General features: G+C 36.6%; 1 protein-coding gene across 3 annotated transcripts in view; it reads left to right on the top strand.

Moving 5' to 3' along the window:
- The window catches only part of NBAS (NBAS subunit of NRZ tethering complex), a 178,030-nt gene extending 154,126 nt beyond the window's left edge, over nucleotides 1-23,904 (top strand). For 2 of the 3 annotated variants that reach the window (XM_068678623.1, XM_068678621.1), the window contains 3 exons: nucleotides 5,389-5,533; nucleotides 12,008-12,136; nucleotides 22,479-23,904. In XM_068678623.1, the coding sequence (XP_068534724.1) occupies nucleotides 5,389-5,533; nucleotides 12,008-12,136; nucleotides 22,479-22,754 (550 nt within the window). In that variant the 3' untranslated portion in view covers nucleotides 22,755-23,904. Of the gene's footprint in view, nucleotides 1-5,388; nucleotides 5,534-12,007; nucleotides 12,137-13,490; nucleotides 17,734-22,478 lie in introns of those variants that run through there. The other variant, XM_068678622.1, reaches the window with a different exon arrangement.
- The last annotated feature ends 1,048 nt before the right edge of the window (nucleotides 23,905-24,952 follow it).

The raw sequence follows: 24,952 nt of genomic DNA, 5'->3' as shown, positions 1-24,952 counted from the left end.
TTGCAAATTCATTCCCTCCACTTAGTTCTATAGGCTCAGTCATCTATGTTTGGAGTTTTGTTTTTCTTGGAAGGAAAGTGTTTTTGTTTATTTTTATTGTTTTTAAATAAGTCTAATGGACAAACAGTAAGTACTTTACAAGGACTTAACCTAAATTAAAATCTAGGCTAAAAAATAAACCATTGTTTAAAAATAAAAGCACAAAATTTGTATCTTTTAGTCTAAAGGAATATGTTTGGTGTGCAGAAACATTCTCAAACAGATTTTTGGCATTCATAGTAAGTGTGCTGTCATCAGAACGAATTTGCATGAACTCAAAACATCAATAGTTAATAATGCTCCAGAAATGAAGCGTTGTCCTCGTTCCACCCTCAGTCCTCCTACCTCAAGCGTGATCGGCTTTAAAAAGTCAGCTACAGCTCTCTTTAGTATCCTTCAATATGAGAGAACATTAATTTTCTGAACTCTTACCAAGTAGATAGTTACATCTTTGCAACTCCTTCTTGTTACAATCAGCTGGGAATAGCTTACATTTCATTTTCATTATTTTGAATTTTATTTCTTAATTTGAATTATTTTGCTTTGTAAACCCTGGAGTAATTCATGCCAGCCAAGAAACAGAGGGTGTTTTGTAAGTATGATGCTCCGCAGCAATCAAAACCAGCAACAACAAAATTTTTACTTCCTTCCTTCTTTATCTGAGCTTTCTTTCCTTCTCTCCCTATTGTCATTGACAGTCATTATCATATGCTTATCTCTGCATTTTTGGCAAGGCTGCTAGCAATCTCTGCTCTGTTCTGGTGTCTTCTCTTCTTGCATTACTCATAAATTCTCTCTTTTGTCTCTGTTACATATTTCATGTCAGTAGTGTTCAGGTATCCTTACAAGATTTTCTTTTTTTAAATGTTCCTGAAACTGTTGCTGAAAAACCTGCCTTGGTAGATCAGTTGGAATAAAGCAGGAACTCTTTTGATAGTGAGTTACTCAGCAATCCCATTTTTTAAAGCAAATCGTATGAAGAAATTGTTGAGTAAAGAAGAGAACTATAAGCAATTAAGCCAATTGTTTAGCTGTACGTATTAGGGTTTTGTTCAATCTTTACTTATTTGTTCTTGCTCTGCTGCAAAAAAAGGCCTTTGATGCTAACTGATTGTTTATTTCAAATGTAATAATATGTGCAGGAACTGGGGAATTTTACTCTTAGTCATCTGAATACTTAAAATCTCGGTTTTCAGCCTAGCTGTAAATACCTAATCCTTAAAATTGAATACCAAGCTAGAAAATAAAACTTATCTTTTGTAAAGGCTCAAAAGGAAGGGAAAGTAAAAGAACTGAAGCTTGGGGTCTTTTTCTTTACTTTTTTAAAAAAAATTATTTCTAATTAAAAAAAAAAAAAGAGTTCTCTGACAAAGATCAGTCTGAGGGTGTTTTTGTATTTCAAAACACTCTGATAAAAGAATGGCCATGTTGACTGCGAGGAATCACTGAAGGTGACTTGGTTGTTTCAGTCAATACTCAAAAATGTATACATTTTTTAAAAACTGGTGTTTAAACCCATGTTATTCATGGATGCTTTTCCATCTAGGTGTCTCATAGTCTCATATTCAGATGTCATTTTAAGCGCTTCATGAAGACATTAAAAAAAAAAAAAGGAAGAAAAAGATTGACAGTACCTGAAGCTCTGCAGTCCTTTGGAACTTGCTGCCTACGTTCAAAAGGCATTTTTTATATTCATTTTAAATATTGATAAGGTGTTTGGGAACTCAAAAAGACATGATTTTAGGGGCTCAATGGCTTAGTTCACGTTTTGTTTTTTCTTAATGCAAAATGTCCCTCCAAAGATGCTTTTGGTTTGGTGCAGGAAAATAATGCCTTCATTGCAAGTTTGTGAAAAAGTTCTCATCATGGAAAAAGTAATTTAGTTTTATTTATTTAAAAATAAATAAAAATGGTTAAATTCATGAAAGAAGAAAACTGAATTCTGCCTACAGTTGTCAAATTTTTTGGTGACTGAATCTTGTTTTTACGTAGAGATGGCAGATGATGCTTTATTTGATAGCAGACCACAGAAGGTCAAATAATTATAAGGAAAATTATAATTTTCAGAAATCACAATTATATGTCAGAAAAGATTTATATATGTAAAGTATATATCCAATGCTTAACTTAAGGTATGCCATGTGCAGCTTTATTTATTGAATGGTCTTGCATCTTTCTGGTTATATCTAACTTTTCTAACTGTTCTGTTTCTTTGTAACTACTTCTAAATGTGCTTTGAAGTGTGATTTTTGTTTTCTTCTTCTAATGGAAAATTCTTCTAGGTTTTCTTAATGTACTCTGGAGGCAGCAGCTATAAAAATGGAAATTCATGATGATTCTCCATGCCTCTAAGCAAAAGATGGATCACATAGCAGGAGCTATTAATTTAGCCAGTGGCAAAGATGGAGTTGCATATTGTTTTTTTTCTTCTCCTGACCTTACAGGGGTTTTGTAGATCAAGTGCATCATGTTTTGCCTGTCAGATAAGTTGGCTTCTTTGGGTCCAACCCATCAGGTTGGAAGGAGAGGAGGAGGAGCTGTGCTGCTCCCAGCCAGGCTCCTGGCAGCAGTTTGTTCAGTGACTGTGACTGATGGAAAGGCTCAATTAAGTTGTCAAAAAGAATGAAAATCATGACTTCTATTTAGTTTGCATTCAAACTTACCTACTCTTAGCATCTCTGCCTGGTGTTTGTGTTAGAATATAATGTCAGCTTCCAGTGGAGCTGGTTTTATTTGTTTACAGTATGTACTTACGAAAGTGGAAGCTGAACAGGAAAGATCTTATATATGTATGAAATAGTAGGTATTAGCAGTTGTCCTCTACCAAATTGTCAGACCTATTCTTTGTTATGTGTCAGCCCAACTGATTTTTTTTTTTTAACAGACTCCATTTGCTGCTGTAGTTATTATGTTACTTTGAACAATTGGTGCTAAATAATACCATTGAAAAACAGCACTTTCAAAGCACTTTACAGCTCCTTTCCACTTGTGCTGGACAAGTATCTTAATTTGCGGTGAACTGTAAGACCAACCTGTCAGATTTGCTCTTCCAGTGACTTTTTTCCCCTCTTCAAACAAAACAAAATAAAAATATATCCTGCTTTTTTGGGATGTTGATTAATGACCAGAAATTCATGGAGTTTTTTTTTTTTTTTAAACCACCTTTTGTGCTTTCTTTTGCGTATGCACAGATAAACATAATGGTTGTGTGTCGTGGTTTAACCCGGCCGGCAGCTAAACACCACACAGCCGTTCGCTCACCCTTCCTTCTCCCTCTCTGGGATGGGGGAGAGAAATGGGAAAGTGAAGCCCGTGAGTTGAGATAAAGACAGCTTATTAAGACAGGAAAATAATAATAACGATAATAATAATAATAGCGATAATAATAATAATGATAATAACAATAACAATAATGATGATAATAGTACTAATAATAATAATGTGTACAAACAAGTGATGCACAATGCAATTGCTCACCACCCGCTGACCGATGCCCAGCCTACCCCCGAGCAGTCCGGTCCCCCTCCCCCAGCTAGCCACCCCTATATATTGTTTAGCATGACGTCAGACGGTATGGAATACCCCTTTGGCTAGTTTGGGTCAGCTGTGCTGGGTCTGTCCCCTCCCAGCTCTTGCTGCACCCCCAGCCTGCCCGTTGGCAGGACAGAGCAAGAATCTGAGACGTCCTTTGCTTGGTGTAAGCACTGCTCTGCAACAATTAAAACATTGTGGTGTTATCAGCACTCTTCTCATCCTAAGCATTCTACCAGCTACTAGGAAGAAAATTAACTCTGTCCTAACTGAAACCAGGACATTGTGTTACTGTGGCTTTATGTGGTCTTGATCTACACTGTTAAGTGTGATTTTAGCCCATTGTAGAAGTGTATTGAAATGCATTAACTTAACTCAAATTAGCAAAATGGCAGTGCGGATGTGTTCTAGTGTTACACTTCATGCTCTCATTTAAAAGCTCCACTCTGCTGCCTGTTTCTATCAGTACGTCCAGTCCTAGAAAGTACACCTATCACTACCAACAGTAGTCAGGCATCTCCATGATCTAGCAAATAGCTGCTGCAGGCCAAGAAATGTTCCAGCGATGAAATTTTATACTAAATGTCGCCTTTGCTAGCATGCATGATATAACTTACATATGCCTACTGTCTGCCTTCTGTTTAAGGCTGACCATGTAATGGTGATAGCAGATGAAGTTGTATTCATTTTTGGGTCCCTTGCGACAAGGATATTATTTTGATCGAGCATGTGCATTGATGAGAAATGAAGCTAAGGGAACTGGGGCTGTTTAGTCTGGAGAAGAGGAGGCTGAGGGGAGAGCTCATTGCTCTCTGACTACCTGAAAGGAGGTTGCAGCAAGGATGGTGTTGTTCTCTTTTCTCACATGATGAGTGATAGGATGTGAGGAAGTGATCTCAGGTTGTGCCAGGAGAGGTTTAGATTGTATTTAGGAAGGATTTCTTCATGGAGAGGGTGACCAAGCATTGGAATGGGATTTCCAGGAGTCCTCATCTCTGGAGGTATTTGTGACGTGTAGACATGACACTAAGGGACGTGGTTTAGTGATGGAACTCAGTAGTTCATGGTGGCTGAACTTGGTGGTCTTGAAGGCCTTTTCCAGCCCAGGTGATTCTAGGATTCTAACTTCTATATGAAATAGAAAGGACACTTTAAATACAATAATAATAATGACCATAATAAAAAAGTACCTACATTCATATCTACTAATGGAGAAGTACAGTTGCATATAATTTCTCTCTACAGCATTGTTTCTATGGGCTATAAAATGGGTTTTATAGAAGAAGATAGATATATTTTTAAATGTTTATTTTTTTTTGTGCTTGTTGGACTGGAAAAATTAAAATTTGAGTCTTCTAAATTTTTTCTAAACAAAGAAACTAGACAGGTACTTGAGAGACAGATTCTGTTAGAATTTGATCAAAGCTAAGAAAATTAGGAATTCTGGTTTCATGTCACCACTCCCTCAATACCATTTTGTTGGGGAAATTAGCTGGTACAAAGACAGGAGATGCTGTTCGTATGCTGTTCCAATTTGATCAGTCTTTGTCTGGTGTGTGATTCCTCAGATAACAGTATGTCAGAATTCAAAATACTTCTAATAACTTTGTTGCATTGAAAGACGGATGGCATCAGATTAGTAACTTGTCTCAAAATGTTTTCTCTGTTTCATGAGATCATACTTTAATTCTCATACATGTGCACAAACTTCAGAAAATTGTGTGTATGTATGTATATATACATGCATGTATATGTATATATGTGTATGTGTACATATAAACATCTTTTTTTTTTTTTTTTTTTTGGGGGGGGGGGTAGGTTGTGCACAGATGGTAATCCCTGGGTGAAACTGGGGACTGCTATGCTACAGAGATGCCCAGCTGAGGAAAAGGAGAGCACGGGAAATGAAATTTTGAAAATCTGCCGTTCTTTGTATGACACTAAGCACATGCTCCCTGCTGAGGTAAGTTTTAACATTGTTTGTGGTGGATATGAGTCCTGTTTTGGAATCCCAGTGCAAGACAATGTTGCCATGCTGTATCAAGCCCAGTGGAGAGCCAGCAGGATGATCAGGATGCCGATACACAATACATAGAGAGAGGCTGAGAGAATTGGGTTGATTCTATCTTAAGAAGAGATGGCAGAGGGAGATCATATTGCTGTTTTTAAACATGTGGAAGAGAAAACATGTAGAGGAGGCAGAGACAGTTTCTTTTTAGTGATTAAATGAAAGGCAGGAGAGAGAACTTGCAACCTGAAAACTGTTTATCTACAAGGAATAGTTTTTCTTCACTGAAGTGGTGAAACACTGGAACATGTGATTGCCTGGAGAAGACATGGATTCTTCATCCTTGGAAATATTCAGAACTTGGCTGGATCATGTCATGGGCGATTTGATCTTGTCAGGCTGGCTTTGAATTAGGAGCTAGTTAGATTATATGACCTTTAGAGGTCTGTTCCAGTGTAAATTCTTTGAAGTATTTGTAGAAAGGCTTTAATAATGCATTGCTATTGAAATCAGTATGGCTAAAGCTGTTCATTAAATAGTGAGTAATTTTCTCTCTTATAAATGTATAACGGTTTAGCGAGGAATCCTTGAAAATGTGTTGGCGATAAAAATTTATATACAAGCAATTACTTTGTAATAACAGTGTGATATTCTGTCTTGCTCTACTGTGTAAGTATACTTCCATACAAGCATCTCTACAATTATTGAAGTGTTTTGTACATAAATATTGTATACTAATCAAGACAGGCTTGAGAAATGCTTAATAAACTTCATACAACTTTAGAGTAGTCCTGCGCATATTTTACTAGGCTCATTAATCGCTTATAATCTTTGTCGTGCAATCACAGTCTTTGCTAGAGAAAACAGCTAATGTTAAGACCAGAAGCAGAACAGAAAAGACACATTCTATTTAAAATAAATGGGAGGGGGTAGGCTGTGCTTTTTTTTTCAATAGTTAGACTGATTTCCGTTCAAAATCTGTGTAAAACATGACTCCAGAAGGTGTCAGTAATCTTAAAGGTTGCATTATTATTTCACTGGCTTCACCAAAACTTTTGGTTGAAGACAGGTGTCTATAACTTTGAGACTGGTGTTAAGTGTACATGTATGTAGCTTTTCTTTACAGGATTGAGTGATGCATGATCTTACACGTCCATAGGAGCAGTCAAAAGTTGCCGAAGTAGGCTAACTCACTTTAGTGAATGAGGAAGACAAATCCCCCTGAAGGTCATTATCTTATAGCAGTCAGTTTACCAAGAGTTCTGCTCAAGAGTGGGTTGTAATTTTCTCACATTTCTTAATTAAGTGAACTTTTTCTTGAATTCCATAACAAGACCATTATTTATTCACTGTTTTGATGTTGTTTGACAGCTTTAGTTAGAGGTGCCTTGTTTTTTAAAGATAGAGTGTTGGAAGAACCCTACCTATGGGTGTGAATATATACAGATCCAGTATAGATTCATTACTAGTAAAAGTTATGTAATGTTTGAGGACCAGACTAGCTTTACCAATTTAACATACCTTTTTTGGCTAGAATGTTGTACAGCAACAGAAGTTGCACCATGATGTTTGATTGTACTATTTATTTCCTACAAATACAGGCTGTACTGTTTTAAGTCTCTTCTTGGGAAGAAGGGGAATGACATGGGTGAATTTAAGTAACTTATTTATACACACAGCTACAGTGCTTAAGCGCTGTACACTTAAGTGTACAGTAAGTTGAGCTTGCATGGCTATATAAGATGAAAACCTGATTGCTGACAAATAACCTATTTAGATGACTTCATATTTTAATAAATATGAAGTCATACAATTAAGAGGAGAGAGCTAGAATGATGGAATTCTAAAAACATTTTGTCACCATGGATAACATTTGCCATTCTGAAATGCAAAAGTTGTGATGGAAAATAACATTTAACTTCAAGTCATGATGGTCTAGAAAAACTTTCCTTAGATGTAGATTTCATCAGAAAGCACTCTTGTTCTTTATCCTTCCTCCTGCTGGTCTTTCTAGTTTATTTACAGCCAAGATCTTTTTTAATGTTTTCTGGGGAATTGCATAGCTTTAATCTTTGCATCTATATATGTGGATTTTTTGTTTGGTTGGTTTTATTTGCATTATTCAGTGGATGGACTTTTTCATTTGTCTTTGTTCAAATAAGCACTGTTTTACTTGCTTAGAGTGCACATCTGTTTGGACTATCTGACATCTCCTGCACTGCCTGATAAATCTCTTTAGAAAGGGGCAAATTCTTCTTCCCCTTAGCAAGTGTTAAAGTGCAACTCCTCTGAATATCTTGTGTTTTTCTATCAACCTGTAGGTCAAGTGTCAGTTAACACGAGCACTTAAATAGAAGAATGCATCTAGTCTCTTGTAATTTCTGGGGTTTTGGTGGCCATAAGATGCTTATCTTGTAGAATAATACAGCAGTTGATTTTCTTTTTTTTCCCTTCTATTTTTGAGGCTACTTATTCATGCTTTTTATATATGAATTTACTTTGTATATTTTTCTTCATTCACAGTTGTCTCTGACCATTTTGTTTAGGTAATTTTGAATTTAAATGCTACCCTTTGAGTCTCTTTACACAATACTGTTTGTACTCATTATCCAGCCATTTGAGCCATCCATGAAAACACTGAGTAATAGCGGACCCAAAGCAGACTCCTATGAAATTCATTTGCTATGCCTCACTGGTGTTACAGTGAACCATCAATAGCTGCATAACTAGTAAGAAAGCAAATGTTTCTTTACAAAAGTTTCAGCTACATCATGGTAATCTGGATTTTGATTTAGGACTTCCCTTGTCCCTCTCACAGGTAACATCATGTGACCTTGAAGTGCAGCCTCTCATGGTAGACAGACAGATACTAGAGTGCTTTCCAGTGCTATTGCAGAGAGAAAAGTTGTTTGTGTTGCTCTTTAAAAGTGTTCAGAATGTTGGCTTGTTGCATAGGTTGGATTTCCAATTTCTGCCCAAATCAGCAGTGCGGTCATTTGTACAAGACATACGAGGAGATGGTTTTACTATTTGGACAGTTTTCTGTGCTTGGCACATAGTCGTGTCACTTCGGTTGGAAAAAGGGATGAAGGCCGCTGCAAGGGTTGCAAATTGGACCACACTGTCGTAGACTTTATTTCCCTAGTTTCTCTGACAGTGTTTCAGTGTGACATCTTCGAAGTCTTGCCAAGATAAAAGTATACCATAGCTTTATTCCTAACTATTAGACCTGTTGCTAGGACCCATAGGAAGATTTTCCTGTGAGTTTTTTTGTTTGATTTTTCATTGTATGTTTTGATGGTTTTCACGGGCTTGATGTCTGAGAAGTCTACAATTCCTTTGCCTCTTGCACATCTTTATTCCATGTCTAAAGGGCAGGCTGCCTTTCTCTTTTCCAGTCTTCTGTAACCAGTCTTGTTCTCAAGAGTGATATCTCTTAACTTGATTTATTATTTCTGTAGATCGTTTGAGATGCATTCTTGAGTCCCAGAAAAAATAATATATATTATTAATTCTAGAGTAAATTTTCAATTTACTGAAGTTTCACCTGTTGTAATTGTCCACTGTTATTGTTCATTTGAGATCTTTTAATAAGAATTAAAGCAAGAAAGACATTTCCTTTTCTTGAATTTTCATTACTGGCTTTTGCATAGCAGTATGTCATTAATCATGATGTCATGTCATAAGAGTACCAGGGAAACGGAGGCAGTGCAGTCTTACCAGAAGGTTAGAGAGATCAAGTGCAGATTAGTGGATAAGAAGGGCAAGTCTCCATAAACAGCTAGTGAACTAGTGAGAATATAATGCCCTGTTAGCACGGCTGCATTTTGAGAGGATGCTGCACAAAGAGGGGCAAAAGAGAGAGCCTTACAAAAGTTAGTGTACAGATGAACCTGAAAGGGGAAGACTGAAAGAGTGCAGTATATTACCTTATCAGAGATTGAGAGGTTGATTTTATTGTGTTGTATGGGTATTTTTAGAGGGAGCAGAAGCTAATAAAATGCTCTTTTGATTTACAAAGAAATGTGTAAAATGAAACATAACAATTGTTGGAATATACTTTTCCTTAGAGAGAAATGATGAATTATCTATATTTGAACATTTTTTTGTAGGTAAGACTGGATATCTGCTGTCTCCTAGACTCAAAATGAGGCACAGAGTTACTCAAGTCATATGACTGGTAACTACCTGAAATCTAACTACCTTTGGCTTAAAAATTTGCTAGTGTAAGGTAAATCTAAGTTGATTGAATAGCTAAACATTTTCTCCTGTTGAGGCCTTTATGCCTCTGTTACAAACAAAGCAGATTGCTTTAGAAAATATCCCATTAAAATGTATAACCAGTACTAGGACATAATCTTGAAGCATCTAAGAAGCAAACAAAACAGTGGCATGTCATCTGAGTTAAATGTTATTGCTTGGAAAATAAGAAAGTTAATATCTGTATTATTGCATTTGCTTGCTGAGTGATGTAATTTTCTTTATTTTAAAGAAGTGCAATGAGATAGCAAATAGATTCAACATCTGCACCATTGGTCTCCCTGACATGTTGCTTTAAACTTGTACTGTGCCTGATTCCCTTTTCTTCCCCACACAACCAAAAAATATGATTTGGGGTTCTTTTAGAGCCTTTTTATAGTTATGGGTTATTTCTAATGACACTGTTTCTCCATTTAGTTTTGAGAGGCTTTCAGGCAGAAAACATTACCAAGTATGGTAAAATTGCTGTTTTGTTCAGGTTGTGTATCTTATGACTCAGAAATTATTTTTCTGAACATAAGCTGCATTTATTGCCATGGATACACCTTTTCAAGAAAAGACTTGTAGAGTGAGTGAATCTCTAACTTTGCATTCAGTAGGTTTGCTGGTATGTCGAGCATACTGCTCAAAAGAAACACAGTATAATATGAAATTATCAAAAGTTTAATGAGCATATGACTGATCAGACAAAGTTTTAGTGTATTTATTTAATCTTCTTTTTCCTTGATCCTATATTCTTATTCCTTGATCCCTTACTGAAAACATTAATCATCAGTAGCAACAGAATATAGGTTTAAAGGAACAAATCTGGGTAAGAGAACAAGCATTGCATGAGTGATGCAGAGCTCAGTGCAGTATAATTTATCCTGCTCACTGCTGTTTCTTGAAGGTATACGTTTAGAAGAGGCTGAGCAAAGTGCAGCTAAGAAGCTTCCTGTACCAAGTGAGGCCAGGTGATTGTGAAGTACATGACTGTCAAAACCTTTAACATCTTTGTCTTTGAATAGTAGCTGTGACTCTAAAAGCCTGGAAATTAAAACCATGCTGCTAAAAGTGTGGTTGTATTTCAGTCTTCAAATTGTTATACTTACCATTAAACTTCAAAAGATTTCTAAAAATGGTTTGCATTCCCTCAAAGTAATATTTAGCTGATGAAATCCTTTGGCGATTGATGTTTTTCTAAGTGTTGCAGTGAAACAAAGAGCCCCTGGAAGATTTGGATGCCATTTGCAAGGTGACAGTGCTATGTAATACTCAGTGTAAGCACTCAGTGTAAGTTGTCCAGAACACAGGACATGTCTGCTGGATCTCAGAGGAAAGTGGCTGTTAGAACAAAATCATTGGGAAAAAAAAAAGGGGGGGGGAAGTCATCATCGGATGTATAACAGTTTGTTAGTCTAAATGCTTTTTGATGTATAAATAAATCATTGCCATGTTAAGGAAAAACAAAAAGACAAGTTACTTGTAGGGTTTTTATTTGTTTGTTTGAGTTTTTGTTTTGTTTTTAAACTAAAATTCAAGTTAAAGATTTGGAAACATAGTTTTTGTTTGTTTGTTTGCGTTTAAATATGTCCTTTTTTGCTGCATCAGCTTTATGATGCTAAATTTGTGCTCTATTATAAAAATGAGAAGTTATATGAAAGAGGGAAAGGTAAATTACTATGCTTTCATCACATGTAAAAGTTTGTATAAAGTTTGAAATTGTTTTTGAAACAGAGCTTTATGGTGTTGCACTTCGGTATGTACTGTTATTTCCTCTTTGTTTTGTTCCACATTTATGATTGTATAATTGAGTTACAGAAGTATCACAGGTGTCTGTTAAACTTCTTTCTGTGCTTTGCAGTATTTCACTAAGCACAAATATATGAGTCCCAGAGAGGGCTGTGATTGCTTTGTTTCTCTTTCAGTGAAACTCTGGGTTCTAATGGTGATTCAGTGCCTCATCTTAATGTAACAAAGACTCGACTTATAACCCTGTATTCCACTTTTTTTTTAATTATAAATTTATCTGTTCAAGTTTCCAAAGACTTATTTCCATCAGGGACTTCATTTGTTTTAGAAGTTAGGTTTTCATTCTTCATTTGACACAGAATTTTCATAAATTTTAGCTTGAGTGATGATGTTAATATCTCCAGAGGTCTTGCTGAATGAGTTTACTTTTATTTTCAGTGTATAAAAGAATTATGTTTGTTGCTGCTTAACCAGTCCCTTTTGCTGCCATCCCTGAAACTGCTGGTGGAAAGCAAAGATCAAGATCTTCATGCTGTGGCACTGGAGCAGATAACAACTGTTGCTAAGGTATGAGCAGTTGAATTAATTAGCTTTCAGAGTTTAAGGTAATAAATTAGCTCTTTTATCTTCATATTAGTAAGCAGAGACTATCGAGACCCTTATTATTAGGATTTTCTACAGCTATTGTGTACACTGAGCAGTAACACAGGGCTTGTAAGATCTTTTCTATATACTTGAGGTGATTAAAACTGACAGCATTTTCTTTAAATTACCTAGTGTGTTATTGTAAGTCAATGTGATGGAAAAGAAACAACCGTGTTATATGAAATAGATTGTTATCTCAGTGTATCTATTATTGCACTTTATTATTTTTTTGTAAGTGATAAAAGTACAAATGAGTTAGCATGTCTCTGACAATCTTGGCATTGTTCATGTACACATTGTAAGCTGCTAACATTTTTTGTTTTGTAGAAGGGATGAAATACGTATTTGGGGATTTTAGTCAATTCTAAACATGTTTTTACTTAATACTGCAACAGAGTTTCTGGAAGAAAAAAAGCTAAATACTACCTCTTTGGACAAGAACTGCTATACATTACTATGTATTTTCAATTGTTGTAGAAAGTTACACAACTGTTCCACTCCCCTCCCCCCCCGGTGAAATGAAAGCTAGTCTTTTAGAAAGAAAAATCAGTTATTTGCATGTTTTGTTTTTTGTTTTTGTTTTTGGTCTCCCGAGAACTGAGATGGGTTTAAAACTTCTAACTTCTAAATGAACTTCTGTGCATGTACAACCTGAAAGACTTTCTTGGATTTTGTTAGCCATGGTTGTGCAGTACAGCTGTCTACTTACTGCAAAAGAGAAGGAATGGCTTTCCTTTCTTGCTGGATAACTGCATTGAAGGTGCCCATATAATGTTTATTTATTTAGAAAAAACACATCTCCAATATTTTTGAATTCTGTACTGTCTCTTAGGGAGCTCTTAGTTGTATATTGCAATATAAAATAATAATTGAGGTAAAATTTCCAGTATGCTACTTCAAAATAAAACTGCCTTTACAGAAACAGGAATGAAAACTTGTACATGTTTTTAAAATAAGCATCCTCAAAACGCAAAAGCTTTAAAAATGCAATGTGTTGGAATGCAGATTGAAAATGTACCTTTTTTCTGAGATTAAAAGTATGCAAACTTTCCTCCATTTCTGAAGGAACGTTTTCCAGCAGGCTCTGTGTTCCAGTTATATGTGTTGCAATAAGTTTTTAGATTCTCTGGTTACAACAAACAGTGCTGTCCAATCCTGTAGTTTGACACCATCCCCTGTTTCCTAGGAAAGATATGAAAAGAAAAGCAATCCTGCTTTTCCCAGGATTCTACTGTAAGTCTCTCATCCTCTCTTGGTTTTATCTGCTTCTCTTCAGGCAGTCTCCAGAACCTGTCAGAGAAGTAATGGATCTGGAAGTATTGTCTTCATCTCAGATGTTGCTAATTTACCTTCAAAAGTTCTGTTATTGAAATGGATGGAGCACTAGCTTTGTGGAACATAAATGGACATTTAAAGTGTTTGCAGGGAAGGCAGCAGGGCGTGTTACATTTATTACACATCTGCTTGTATCAAAATCTGAATATTGTAATTAACATCCAGTATGATGTTAATCCAGTATGAATTGGAAGTATTTCCTAGTTGAGGCTGTTGTTCTAAGGAAAGAACCACAGGTTTTTGTGAAGCTGGTCCTATTCCCAGTTCTTTATACAAATGAAACACAACATTTCTGATTTTTCCACAAAAGATACCTTTCTAACCACCAAAACAGTGGATTATCATTAGCATATCAATAGTTTAATTTTCACACCTACAGTTGTAGATTTTGGTCTGCAAAGCATTTTTTTTTAACTGTTTTTAAACAAGATGATCTTATAGAAAAGGAGCTGGAGATCAGATATATGCATGCACTTTCTCATCTGTATGTTCTGTTAACCTTTTAAAATTGACTTTTTTGTTAACAGATGAAAGCTGCTGAGTTAGTGATTAGCTCTCAAACTTCCCAGCAGGAATTTATGTCCGAGTACATTTTATTTAACTACTTTTAAAGCCCAATGCTGTGCAGTAGCACTTTCTGAATGGCTGCTGATTGTATTGCTATCTTAACTGGCCTTTTCTTTCCAGTGTGCTGTGGCTTTTAATTTTCTACAGTTTGGGTTGATTATATTATATTGAAGTTTTAGGGCCAGGAACCATATTAACTTCTTACTAATATAAAACACTCACTACACCTATGCATTCCTAAAATAATGTTCTTTTTGGCCTTCTTATGTGAGAGGCACTTTGAAAAACTATACCTATTTTTTCTTCCAAAATCAGTATTAATTTGAGCATATACTTCTACACCAGTGCTCCATAACCTAGAATTTTCAGCGCATTTAGCTTCGGTCTAGTATTTCATCTTAAGCTAATGAAAATGTAACTTGATTTCATTCCATAAGGCATAGTGTTTAGCCAGTACCTTGAATGTGAGATTCACCACCAGTGTTAGAAAAGCAACTAGCACAGAAGAGTGCCATGCTGAATTTTAGTGAATGGTGGTTTCTTGGATGGTTTAGAAATTACCTCTTATTCCTTGATTTATATGCATCTCTTATGATTACACTAGTTGATAGTTTACCAACTAAAAGTGTGTATACTGCTTAGCTATGTCAATGTTTATTCAGTATAATTTTGTATGCATACTTTTTGCTTTTTAGCAACAGTAATAGAACTGTTAATGCTTCTTGTAGAATTTTTAATTAATTTTTCATAGGAAGCCCATTTCTGGTTACATTAAACAGGAAAAGGACAAATAACATCTGGCAAAGGGAAATCATAGCTATTGATTCCCCGACATAGCGTTAAAACAACTCACAGATATGGCTGTGAGAAAAATACAGCACTTGCTTGCTGATACGATGTATTAGTTAGCCATTTGTTGTATGTTGCTGACAGCTTTATGGATGTTTACAGTTAAAAGGATGATGCTGAAGTGCTGATACTAAGAATTGTATAGCTTTTGCCTGTAATAAAACAACCAGGATTTTGTGTAAGCTTTTTTGAAATTGCAGACATCTCTTTTTATTGTGCATCTTCTTATAAACTGCCATTTACCTCTTTTGGATAATAGAAATATCTGTTTTTTCTCTGTGGTGTATGAAGAATTAAAAAAATGTAAAAAGTTTACTTAAATAAGCTTATTATTGCCAGTGGGATTTAGACTTTGCCCTTAAGAATCAATTATTTTTTTATTTTTGAGAAGGGTTGGCGGTTCACTTGACTATCTTTCATAGATCAAGACTGATGTTTTTACTTCTGACAGAGAAACTAAGTGTTCTGCTACCTGTTGGTAGGTAAAATGGAAGTTGACATAATCAATAAATACTATAACAGAAAGTAGGACTAGAAAATGTTTTTAGTTAATCTAAAGTAATATTTTATATCAGTTTATATCCTGTATTTTCAATATTGAAGTGCTAAGACAGCCTTTTACAAAATGAATGTGTGAAATTAATTTCCAGTTATTTCTCCACAGTCTTGTTCCATGTATGGCTGCTCACTTTCTGTGGCTTACCTTTTAAAAGACACCTTGTAAAATTATGCATTTAAAACCTAACAGTAATGTCTCTGTCCTTCACTTGTCTAGTTGTTTTTAGATCTTGTCATTTTCTTACCCCCTTACTTATTTGTCCTGCAGCCATGCAGACTCCATCCAGGAACAAAATGAAAAGCATTTTTACCTCCACTAGTAGTGTAGAGCTAATACTCAAGCAAATGGCCGGTTCAGTTCTTTTTAGCTGTTATGTTATCAACAGCTCTTATTTTTCCATTAGTATCCATATTTCATAGTGCATGGGTTTGGTAATGCATAAGTTATGGATGACACATTTCCTGTTGCTAGTACCAGACTCTCTAGACATAAAAAATGCTGACAGGGAATTGTCCAGACTCTGACTTGTCCTTTACTGAAGCAGGCAAACCTTCTGTCCTGTTCTTGCTTATCTGAAGTCATCAATGCAGAGAGATTTCTTTCAAATATGCTATGTACTATCAAATATAGATACAATATCCATGTAGACTGTAATAGCTACCAGTAGAAATACTGGATACTAACATGAGATGTAGTGTTGGCCCTGGGAGTGGAGCCACATTATTTTTTTTTTCACTCAAATTTTTAGAATCCTCAGTGATTTACCAGTAGAGCTTCTTTAGATGCCTCAAGTTGCTATTCCTAGTACGTCAAAAGAGCTGTCACCTTTGGTAGAGCTGATTTTCACCTACCTGTTTAGCACAAAAGGTTGTTTAAAACATGCAGACTCCCTGCCTCTGCTTGCCCAGGGGAGCTGCTGTCTTGGTGGAGCTGAGGGCCTCGAGCCTGAGCCCATTTGCAGTTGGTAACATCATTTGTGCTGATGGCAAAGCCCTAGGCAGGCGTGCTTAAACCTTCCTAATTATACACTGACAACACCAAGTTCAGCGTAAGACACAAACTGACATTGTGATTCAGAAATACTGCAGTCAGCGTAGGGGGTAAATACAGGTTGTACAACTGCTTCTTTTTCAGATCATTTGCCAAGGGTGTTTCAGAAACAGCTTGAATGTGTCCTCCCTAAGAGTCTGGGATGAGGCTCCTCCCGCTCCTGCTGAGGATATGCAGAAAGAAATTAAGACTTGTGGTGAAAGGAGCGCACGTGGTCCTCACTTCTGTGCTTGTTGAGGGCAGCCCTGCTGGGATGTGATTTTTCATGAGCAGATGCAGACTCTTTTATAAATTTTGCATTAAAGAGACATTTGATAAAATGTACAAACCCTGTTTGAAGCAGATTGCTGTAGCACTGCAGTGGCAGAAATGATGAGTGCATCTGTTGCAATCCTCTTTCTATGTGGTCTCTGGCTTCTTAGATGTATATGCATCTCGGTAGCTGGGAACTGCATTGATCGTCACTCTAAAGTGAGCTAGTCATCAGAGGTAGCACTTGAATGCCTATGTCTTTAATGTAGATATCAGCCAATACCTAAATAGGTACCCATGTCAAGGAAAAAAGTCAGGATTTCCTCTCCTTAGCATAAGTATCCCCATTAGTTCTTTTCCCTGTACATATGCACAGTGTGTGTGTGGGCATCACACTAAGTCAGCACTGTCAAATCCTACTGAAGGAGAAATGGATATGAAAAAGTGAAACATCTACAATTTAAGCCTTCCAAAAGTAAAAGGTTTTACACTAATGAAAAATTCAGCACCCTCAGCGTGGAAATCTGGATAGATGCAGTGATTTTTCTCCATCACATATACTGTGAGTTTGTCATCGTTGTTGTTTATGGTTTATTCACATGTTCACACAAAATGGAAAGTGGCTGTGAATTCATTTTGCAGAAGATGCCTGCACCTGCAAGACTTGCTTAAACTGCAGTCAGCTGCATTCCACATCACCGGAATAGTGTTTATGGGGAATCGGCTATAACCTGCTGGAACCAGTGTTTTAAGACTCACTTAGGATCTTGGGATGGGAAGGACATGCATATGCAGGCAGATCTGAAGCGATTCATTAATAAGACCCTCCTTTGCTTGCTGTTCAGAAGAAAAACAAAAGAAACAAACAAACAAACAAAAAACCACAACAAAACAAACAAAAAAAACACATCTTTTTAATACTAGGGTGGCAAGGTTGCTTTTTACTAATTGTCTTAACTGAGTTTACTCTCTTGTTTACAAGTCATGTCAAAAGGGTTAGTTTGAAAAAGAAAAGACAGTAAAAAACTTAAGACTCCATGTTTACCATAGGCAAATATTTGGTATGTATGCTAGGTGTACATTCTTGCAGCCAGCGTGTGCCAATCCATAGAACATTTCAAGTATAGTCAAAATGGTTAGCAAACAAAAATAACCTGTAAGATTGTTACGAATTTATATGTAAAAATGTAAAATTTTGAAAATCTGAAGTCCATAGACAATAGTGTCCTGGCTCCAACAGGGGGAATAATTACAAGTCTAATGAAGAATAAGAACAGGGGACATATATATCTTCTTGTTCTGGGTTGCTCTCTCAGCTTCCAGTTATTTTTGGCTGTATGTATTTGTGTACTAAGTAACTGCTAGTAGTTTTCTCTCTCAGTTTTGTCCAGTTTCCCCTTTAAACATGGATGAGCTTTTACATTGTGCGGTATCATTTGCCAAAGAATTCAACAGTGTAATAAAAAGCTATTTCCTTGTATTTACTCTGAATCTGATTCTGTTAGGTTCACTTGATGCTTCATAATTCTTGTTTTATGAGGGAATGTTTAGTCAATCCCCATATACTTTAATGATGCTGATATCTGCTTATACTCTCTAAGGTTCTGCTTTTTTAGGTGGTGGAGTCCTAGATTTTTGAGTTCTTGAGCAAATACCATATTATAAACTCTATAGAGGAAATGACCTCAAGTTGACCTCAAGTTGTGGCAGGGGAGGTTTAGGTTGGAAATCAGAAGACATTTCTTCTCAGGAAGGTTAGTCAGGCATTGGAGTGGGTTGCCCAGGGAGGTGGTGGAGTCACTGTCCTTGGGGGTTGTTAAATTTCTCATTAAATCTTGGCTTCTCTGCATTCCTCCCACTCCTGTCAGGCACCACTTAGATTTACCAAAGCAGTGCAGAACAGGCAGTGGCCTTGGCCCCAGGAAATGTGTTCAAAGATCTGATTTAACACAATCATAAAATCAAAGTATGGTGTAGGTTGAAAGGGACCTTAAAGATCATCTAATTCCTGATCCCTGCCATGGGCAGGGACACCTCCCACCAGATCAGGTTGCCCAAAGCCCCATCCAGCCTAGCCTTGAACACCTCTAGGGGTGGGGCATCCATAGCTTCTCTGGGCAACGTGTGCCAGTGCCTCACCACCTCCGAGTGAAAAATTTCTTCCTAATATCTAATCTGAATCTCCACTGCTTTAGTTTATAGTCTTTACCCTTGTCCTATCACCACATTCCCTGACAGAATGCCTCTCCTGCTTTTTTGTAGGCTCCCTTTATGTATTGGAAGGTCTCCCTGGAGCCTTCTCTCCTGCAGGCTGAACAACCACAACTCCCTCAGACTGTCTTGATAGGAGAGGTGCTCCAGCCCTCTGACTGTCCTCTTTGCCCTCCTCTAGACTTGTTCTAGTAGATCCATGACCTCAGAGCCAAACGCTCCAGATGGAGTCTCCTGAGAGCAGAATAGAGAGGGAGAATCACCTCCCTTGCTGTGCTGGCCATGCTGCTTTTGATGCAGCTCAGGGCATGGCTGGCTTTCTGGGCTGTTGCCTTCTTGTGTTTCCAGTCACCTGGAGCCAAATACATTGCAAAGGCTTCCCCTTTCAGACCAGATTTTCAGACAGCCTTGAAGAATCAGACAATTGTAAATGTTAATCAGTTTAAACCTACTGGACTATTCAATCTTAAGTGTGGACTGCCAGACACAACCAAGAGTGTTTTGTGTGCTCTTTTGTTGTGTATAAAGGCACAATGATCTTGTTCATGTGTGAATACAGATGCATTGCTCTGCTTCTGTATTGCACGTGGACATCTTTATATTCATATGTAGCTCAGACGATTAATGGCTTTATGCTGAAAAAGATATTAGTTTCAGACTTGTCTCTCTCCAATTTGTAGGTTTTTGGCATATGAAATTGTACTAATCTATAGGACTTTTAATTAACTGAATAATAGCCTAAAAAAAAAACACCACTAATTCAAATCAGACCTCCCATCTGCCGTTAATCTCATTACTGTAATTATTGTTTTTGGTTTATGTCCATAAAAAGAAATACTAAAGCGCTGGGTAAAGTTGCATTCTATGCGCTGGTCAAGAATAGAACATATGGAGCTCAGCAGTGGGGCAGAATACCTCTCCAGCCTCCCATTTCAGAAGAGATGAGGGCTGTTTTGATAATGGCTTATAGCACTGTATGGTATGCTACACGATGCCAATGCCAGGATTTTTATTGTCTTCAGAAGGAAAGCATCTCAGTAATTAACATGGAATCATTTTGAGGAACTTTTAAATAATGAAAGACAGAGTGGGCAACCTGAAGCATGCACAATTTTACATTCTACAGTTGTTAGAACCATTCTGACTACTGGGTCTAGAACTCCTGTGCACCATTGCAGTTTAGCTTTGTAAACTGTAAGGAGTTTGTGTAAGTAACTGTGAAAATGCTGAAGACTTGGAGGAAATTGTTTAAGATTTCAGCCGTGATAAAGCCATTCTGTTTTTCTGGAAAACGGAAGTTTGAAAGGAAGTGAAAATTGTAAACTAAAAGGAATAATCATGTATTAATGATAAATTAAAACTGATAAATGCTTGTTGGGAGAATAGCCTCATCTAGCATCCTTTATTTGAGGCTTTGTACTTGATTAAGTATAGTATCTTTTCATGCTATGATATTTCATATGTTGTCTTTTTCCTTTTTTAATTATATTTAATGTTGTGTACAGTGAGTCTTTTCCAAAACTGAGCAACAAATCATTTTGTTTCTTATCACATATATGCTTTCAGTCATCATGCTTTCTCTTTTGCAGAAGAGAAACATATATTCATTAGTCTAAAATTATTTAGATACAATAAAGGCCTTTCTTCTAAAAGTATTTGTCATTACTTCAAAAGAAGTTCTTCTGAAGTTAGGGGCAGATTTCTCATTCTCAGATTCAGATCCGCTTTCGTACAAGGAGCTACCTGATAGTTTCTTATGAACACTGTTCCTCCATATGCAAATGTAATATTGATTCCTCTAAATAAGTGCCAAAACTTGGGATTGCCAGTCATTCAAGGGAAAGTTACATACCTGTTCTGACTTATGCCTTAAGGATCCTGTTTCTTTGACTACGTGTACAGGGAAACTGGAGAGAGTAGTTTCCCACATTAGACAGTCCATGTTAACCGGTGTGCATGATCTCTCACAGTGTATGCATCTGAGTAAGAAAGATATTTACCAGGAAGTTTGGTTTTCTGGACTGGTAGATCATAGTGATGTTTAATCTTCCTAATAAATAAATACTGCAAAATGTCCTGTAAATTGATAGTTACATCTCACTGAGCAGTGGTAGTGAAAACTTCACGGAAGCGAGAACTTGGTTATAAGCACAAAGTGCCTGTTACAGTGTGCTCGTGGTAAAGGAGGGGGGCAAGGTTTGCATGCTGCCTGTTACACATGAACAAGAGGAAGCAAAGCTCTGTGCTGTTTTAGCTTGCACTGAAACAGAGGCAAGGAAACTTTACATGTCTGAAGGCAAGGAAAATTTACATGTCTGAAAAGTATCAGGATTAAGTGCTTTGTGATGATAATTAGATTGAAAATTGCTTAAATTCAACCATCAAATGTCAGTGTTGTGTCCTGTGGTAAGTCAACAGTTGTTGCTGAATTGGTCTTCAAGTAGTACCAAATCACAGGATTTTTATTACTTGCTGGTATGTTAGTATGAGACATGTAAGACAATACATCATTGTTATAGAAAATGAAACAATGGCTAGACAGACAGACTTCTTTAAAACTGAAGAGTTGCTTTGTAAATATAGGGATTTAATTATTTTATTTGTAAGTTGATAGGATGCAGTCACGTTGACTATTGTCCACCACTTCTTTAGTCCTTTTTGTGTTACGTGTATTGTTCTATTGCACTTCCTGAAGTGATATGACACCTAAGCTGATTAAAACACTGCATTTCAAGAAACCTAGAAAAGACTTATATAAGACTTCCAAAATGAACTGAAGTAGAATTTAATGTGTTCTGCAGTGTTATTTGTAAAACAATAGACTAGATTTTCAAGAGAATATGTGCTCTCATGTATCAAATAGCCTCTTTTTTTTTTCTGAGGCATCTAGGGTGTCTCACAGAAATAGCAACTGTGTGCACCAAATCTTAAAAATACATTGTATTCTGAAAATCTAGACCTTGTTGTGAGTGCTGAAACTCTGGAAAATATGTTTGAGTCTGAGAATGTCGTCAGTATGGAATGTAATATAGTATATTAATGAAAATGACCAAAATGTAGCGTATTCTGCTCTGACCTTCCTCAGGGTGTCCTTTTTAATATGGAGGTAAGTGGCGTGGTCCATTCAGCACTGGGGACTAAGAACCTATGAAAACTCAATAAACCTTTTCATATAATTCTAGCTCCATTATTAAACATTCTTATCCCTTAACTTCATGCAGGTCAAGTATTTATACTAAAGCAATAGAGACTGCTAAAGATGCATCTTTACGTATTCTGAAATATAGCAAGTATGTATTACTGTTATTAATCCATTCAAAGTACTCTATCATCTTGCTTTCAAGGTCACACTGTGCAGATAGAGCAGTCATGGCATGTTCTGGTTGATGGATGTATTGGGTAATTCATTTTTAATTACTATGGATTTTTCATTCTTCGTAGGTTGATGATTCCAATTGTGATGCTGAACTACTTTCCTTGCTCCTCAATGCCAAGTTAGTGGTAAAGTGCATATCTACTGCCTTCTACCCTCACCTTATTGACCACTTGCTGGCTAACCAGGAAGAAGGAGGCTGGGATGTAGAGGAAGTAGCAAAACAAATTAAAGAAGCAGGGTTCAGTGCAGAGGCAGGGTCTCTCTTGATGTCTCATCGAGGAACTCATCCTGCACTCAGGACTTTTACTACTGCTCTCCAGGCTATTCAGCATTGGATCTAAAAACATTGGATTTATAGATTTCTGTCTTTCTTCTGGAGATATCTACAAAAGGGAGAATTTGTTGTTCCAGTAAAGTAACAAAGTTAGCTATCATTGCCTACATTTTGCAGAAAGTTCAAACAGCACACTAACGGTGGATTCCTATATACTTGTAATGTTTAAAAAAATATATTGGTGTGGACAGTGTAATTTTGTTACATACTAGCAAAACATTGCATACGATTAAAGTTTTCATAAAGGAGAAGAATGTTAAATGATTACACTGACATGTAAATGAAACGTTAATAATCTGACAGGTTATATACAATTTGTCTTAATTTCTGTAAGTAATTTACTTTTTGTCATAATGTAAAACTAATGTAAAAATACAGATATATGGAGCAAAAAATCAGAATGAAAATTAATTTCTGAGAATTTCAAAACCTTAAAATTTAGTATTGTGCAATGTTGTTGCCACAGCTTTTGTTTGCAATAAGTAAAATATTTTGCATTTATCGTCTCTCTTTTTCTTCTTCTTTTAGATAGCTAAATATTTTCTTTACCCGCTTTTTCTGAAATTCCTTTCTCTTCTTAGTGATGTTTATTCATAGGAACAAGCAGAAATTTTTTATGCTTGTGGACTGTTTTAGTTTTAGAAGTATTTTTCTCTACAATTAGGAAGCTCCATCTCAAATTTTCAATGTTTATTTATACCTATTATGAATGTACTTTTCAAATATTTCCAAGACATGACAATTTCCAAATGCCGTTCTATCTTAGTAAGTCAAAAGATTTCTGATTTGTTTTCTGCATTTTTTTTATCAAGGGCATTGTCTGTTTATTACATTGTCTGTACTATCTGAAGGTTTTGAAGTTCCACATGTTAATAGAAATTTCTTGTTAAAATGAATCTGTAAATCTTTAATTTTGTGCTCAGATCTAATTTTGATGTAATAATGCACAGAAACTTTAAACACTGTAGGATCATAGTATAACACGTTGGAAGTGATATCTAGGGTTTCGACCTCCTCATTGAAAGAGTGTTAGTTTAATGTCAGAGCAGGTCGCTCAGGGTTTTATTCAGTCAAGTCTAAAAACATCTAAGGGTGGAAACTGTGCAACTCTGTCCCAGGCAGTCTGTGTCCCCATGTTGAAAAGCTTTTTTACATAATACCTTCTTGTTTAAAACTGTCTTGTTTCAGTACCTGCCAGTTATCTCTCCTTCTCCCGCCATGCATGTTGTGAAAAGCCTGGCTCCACTGGCTGGATTGCCTTCTTGTTGGTATTCAAACGCCACTATGGGGTCCTCCACAGTCTTCTCCTCTAAAAGCAAAACAAAATTCAAAAGAAGAACTGGAAGAAAACAAACAAATCACCTTTTAGTGCAGTGATTTCAGTTCATAGCTGACTTAAGTGAATGTACTACACCTGGACTACAGACACTAGTGATGAATTTAGTTAATACTTGTAGTAGTCCAAATTCAGTGTGGGTGTAAAGTGCCAGTATATTTTACTGTTTCCAAGCCTAGCTCAGGTCCAAGCCTTCACAGGACATGACGATAAATGCTGAGAGTTCAAGCCAGCAGAGGGATCTCAGAACTGAAATTTGAGCATTATGGCCAATGCCCAGCTGCCTGGTGCTGCCTGGGTCTCAGGCAAGACTGAGTTAATCTCCAGTGCTGGCCAGGGCTGGTATTCAGCTAATGACCTGGGTGTCTCTATACTCAGTGCTGTGGAAAGATTTAAATCCTGGCAAATAGGACTGTAGTAATCTGCAAAGGGAGCTCAGGGTCAGGTTGCCACCCTGCTAATAAATAATCTCTCTTGGGTTCCAGAACACTCTACAGGAGTTTAAGCAAATCCTAACGGTAATAGAAGGAGCCAGTTCAGGTATGGATTCTGAACTCTCAGATTTTTAGAGTAGCCAGGCCCTTCATTGTGCAATGCAGTAATGAGCTGACTGTACTGAGAAGTTTCTAAATCTGTTTTTCCTAAATGTCAGCTTGAATCATAAAGAAAGGAGAGGAGTGGGTTAAGAGCTTTAAGTAACTGTTTTGTAACAAATTTATATTACTGAGTTCTCTCCTAGGCTTCAGGATTTAGTAATGGATGATTATATATTTGTGGAACCACAACCAACACTTACTAGCATCATCTTTGACTTGGGATCTGTATTATTGCATCAGCTTGAACAGCCTGTGAAAATTGCTCAGATGTTT

The sequence above is a fragment of the Anas acuta genome, chromosome 3 (assembly GCF_963932015.1).
Source record: "Anas acuta chromosome 3, bAnaAcu1.1, whole genome shotgun sequence".
Lineage (NCBI taxonomy): Eukaryota > Metazoa > Chordata > Aves > Anseriformes > Anatidae > Anas > Anas acuta.
Note: the sequence above shows the minus strand (reverse complement) of the source record. Positions and strands in the feature narration are given on the sequence as shown.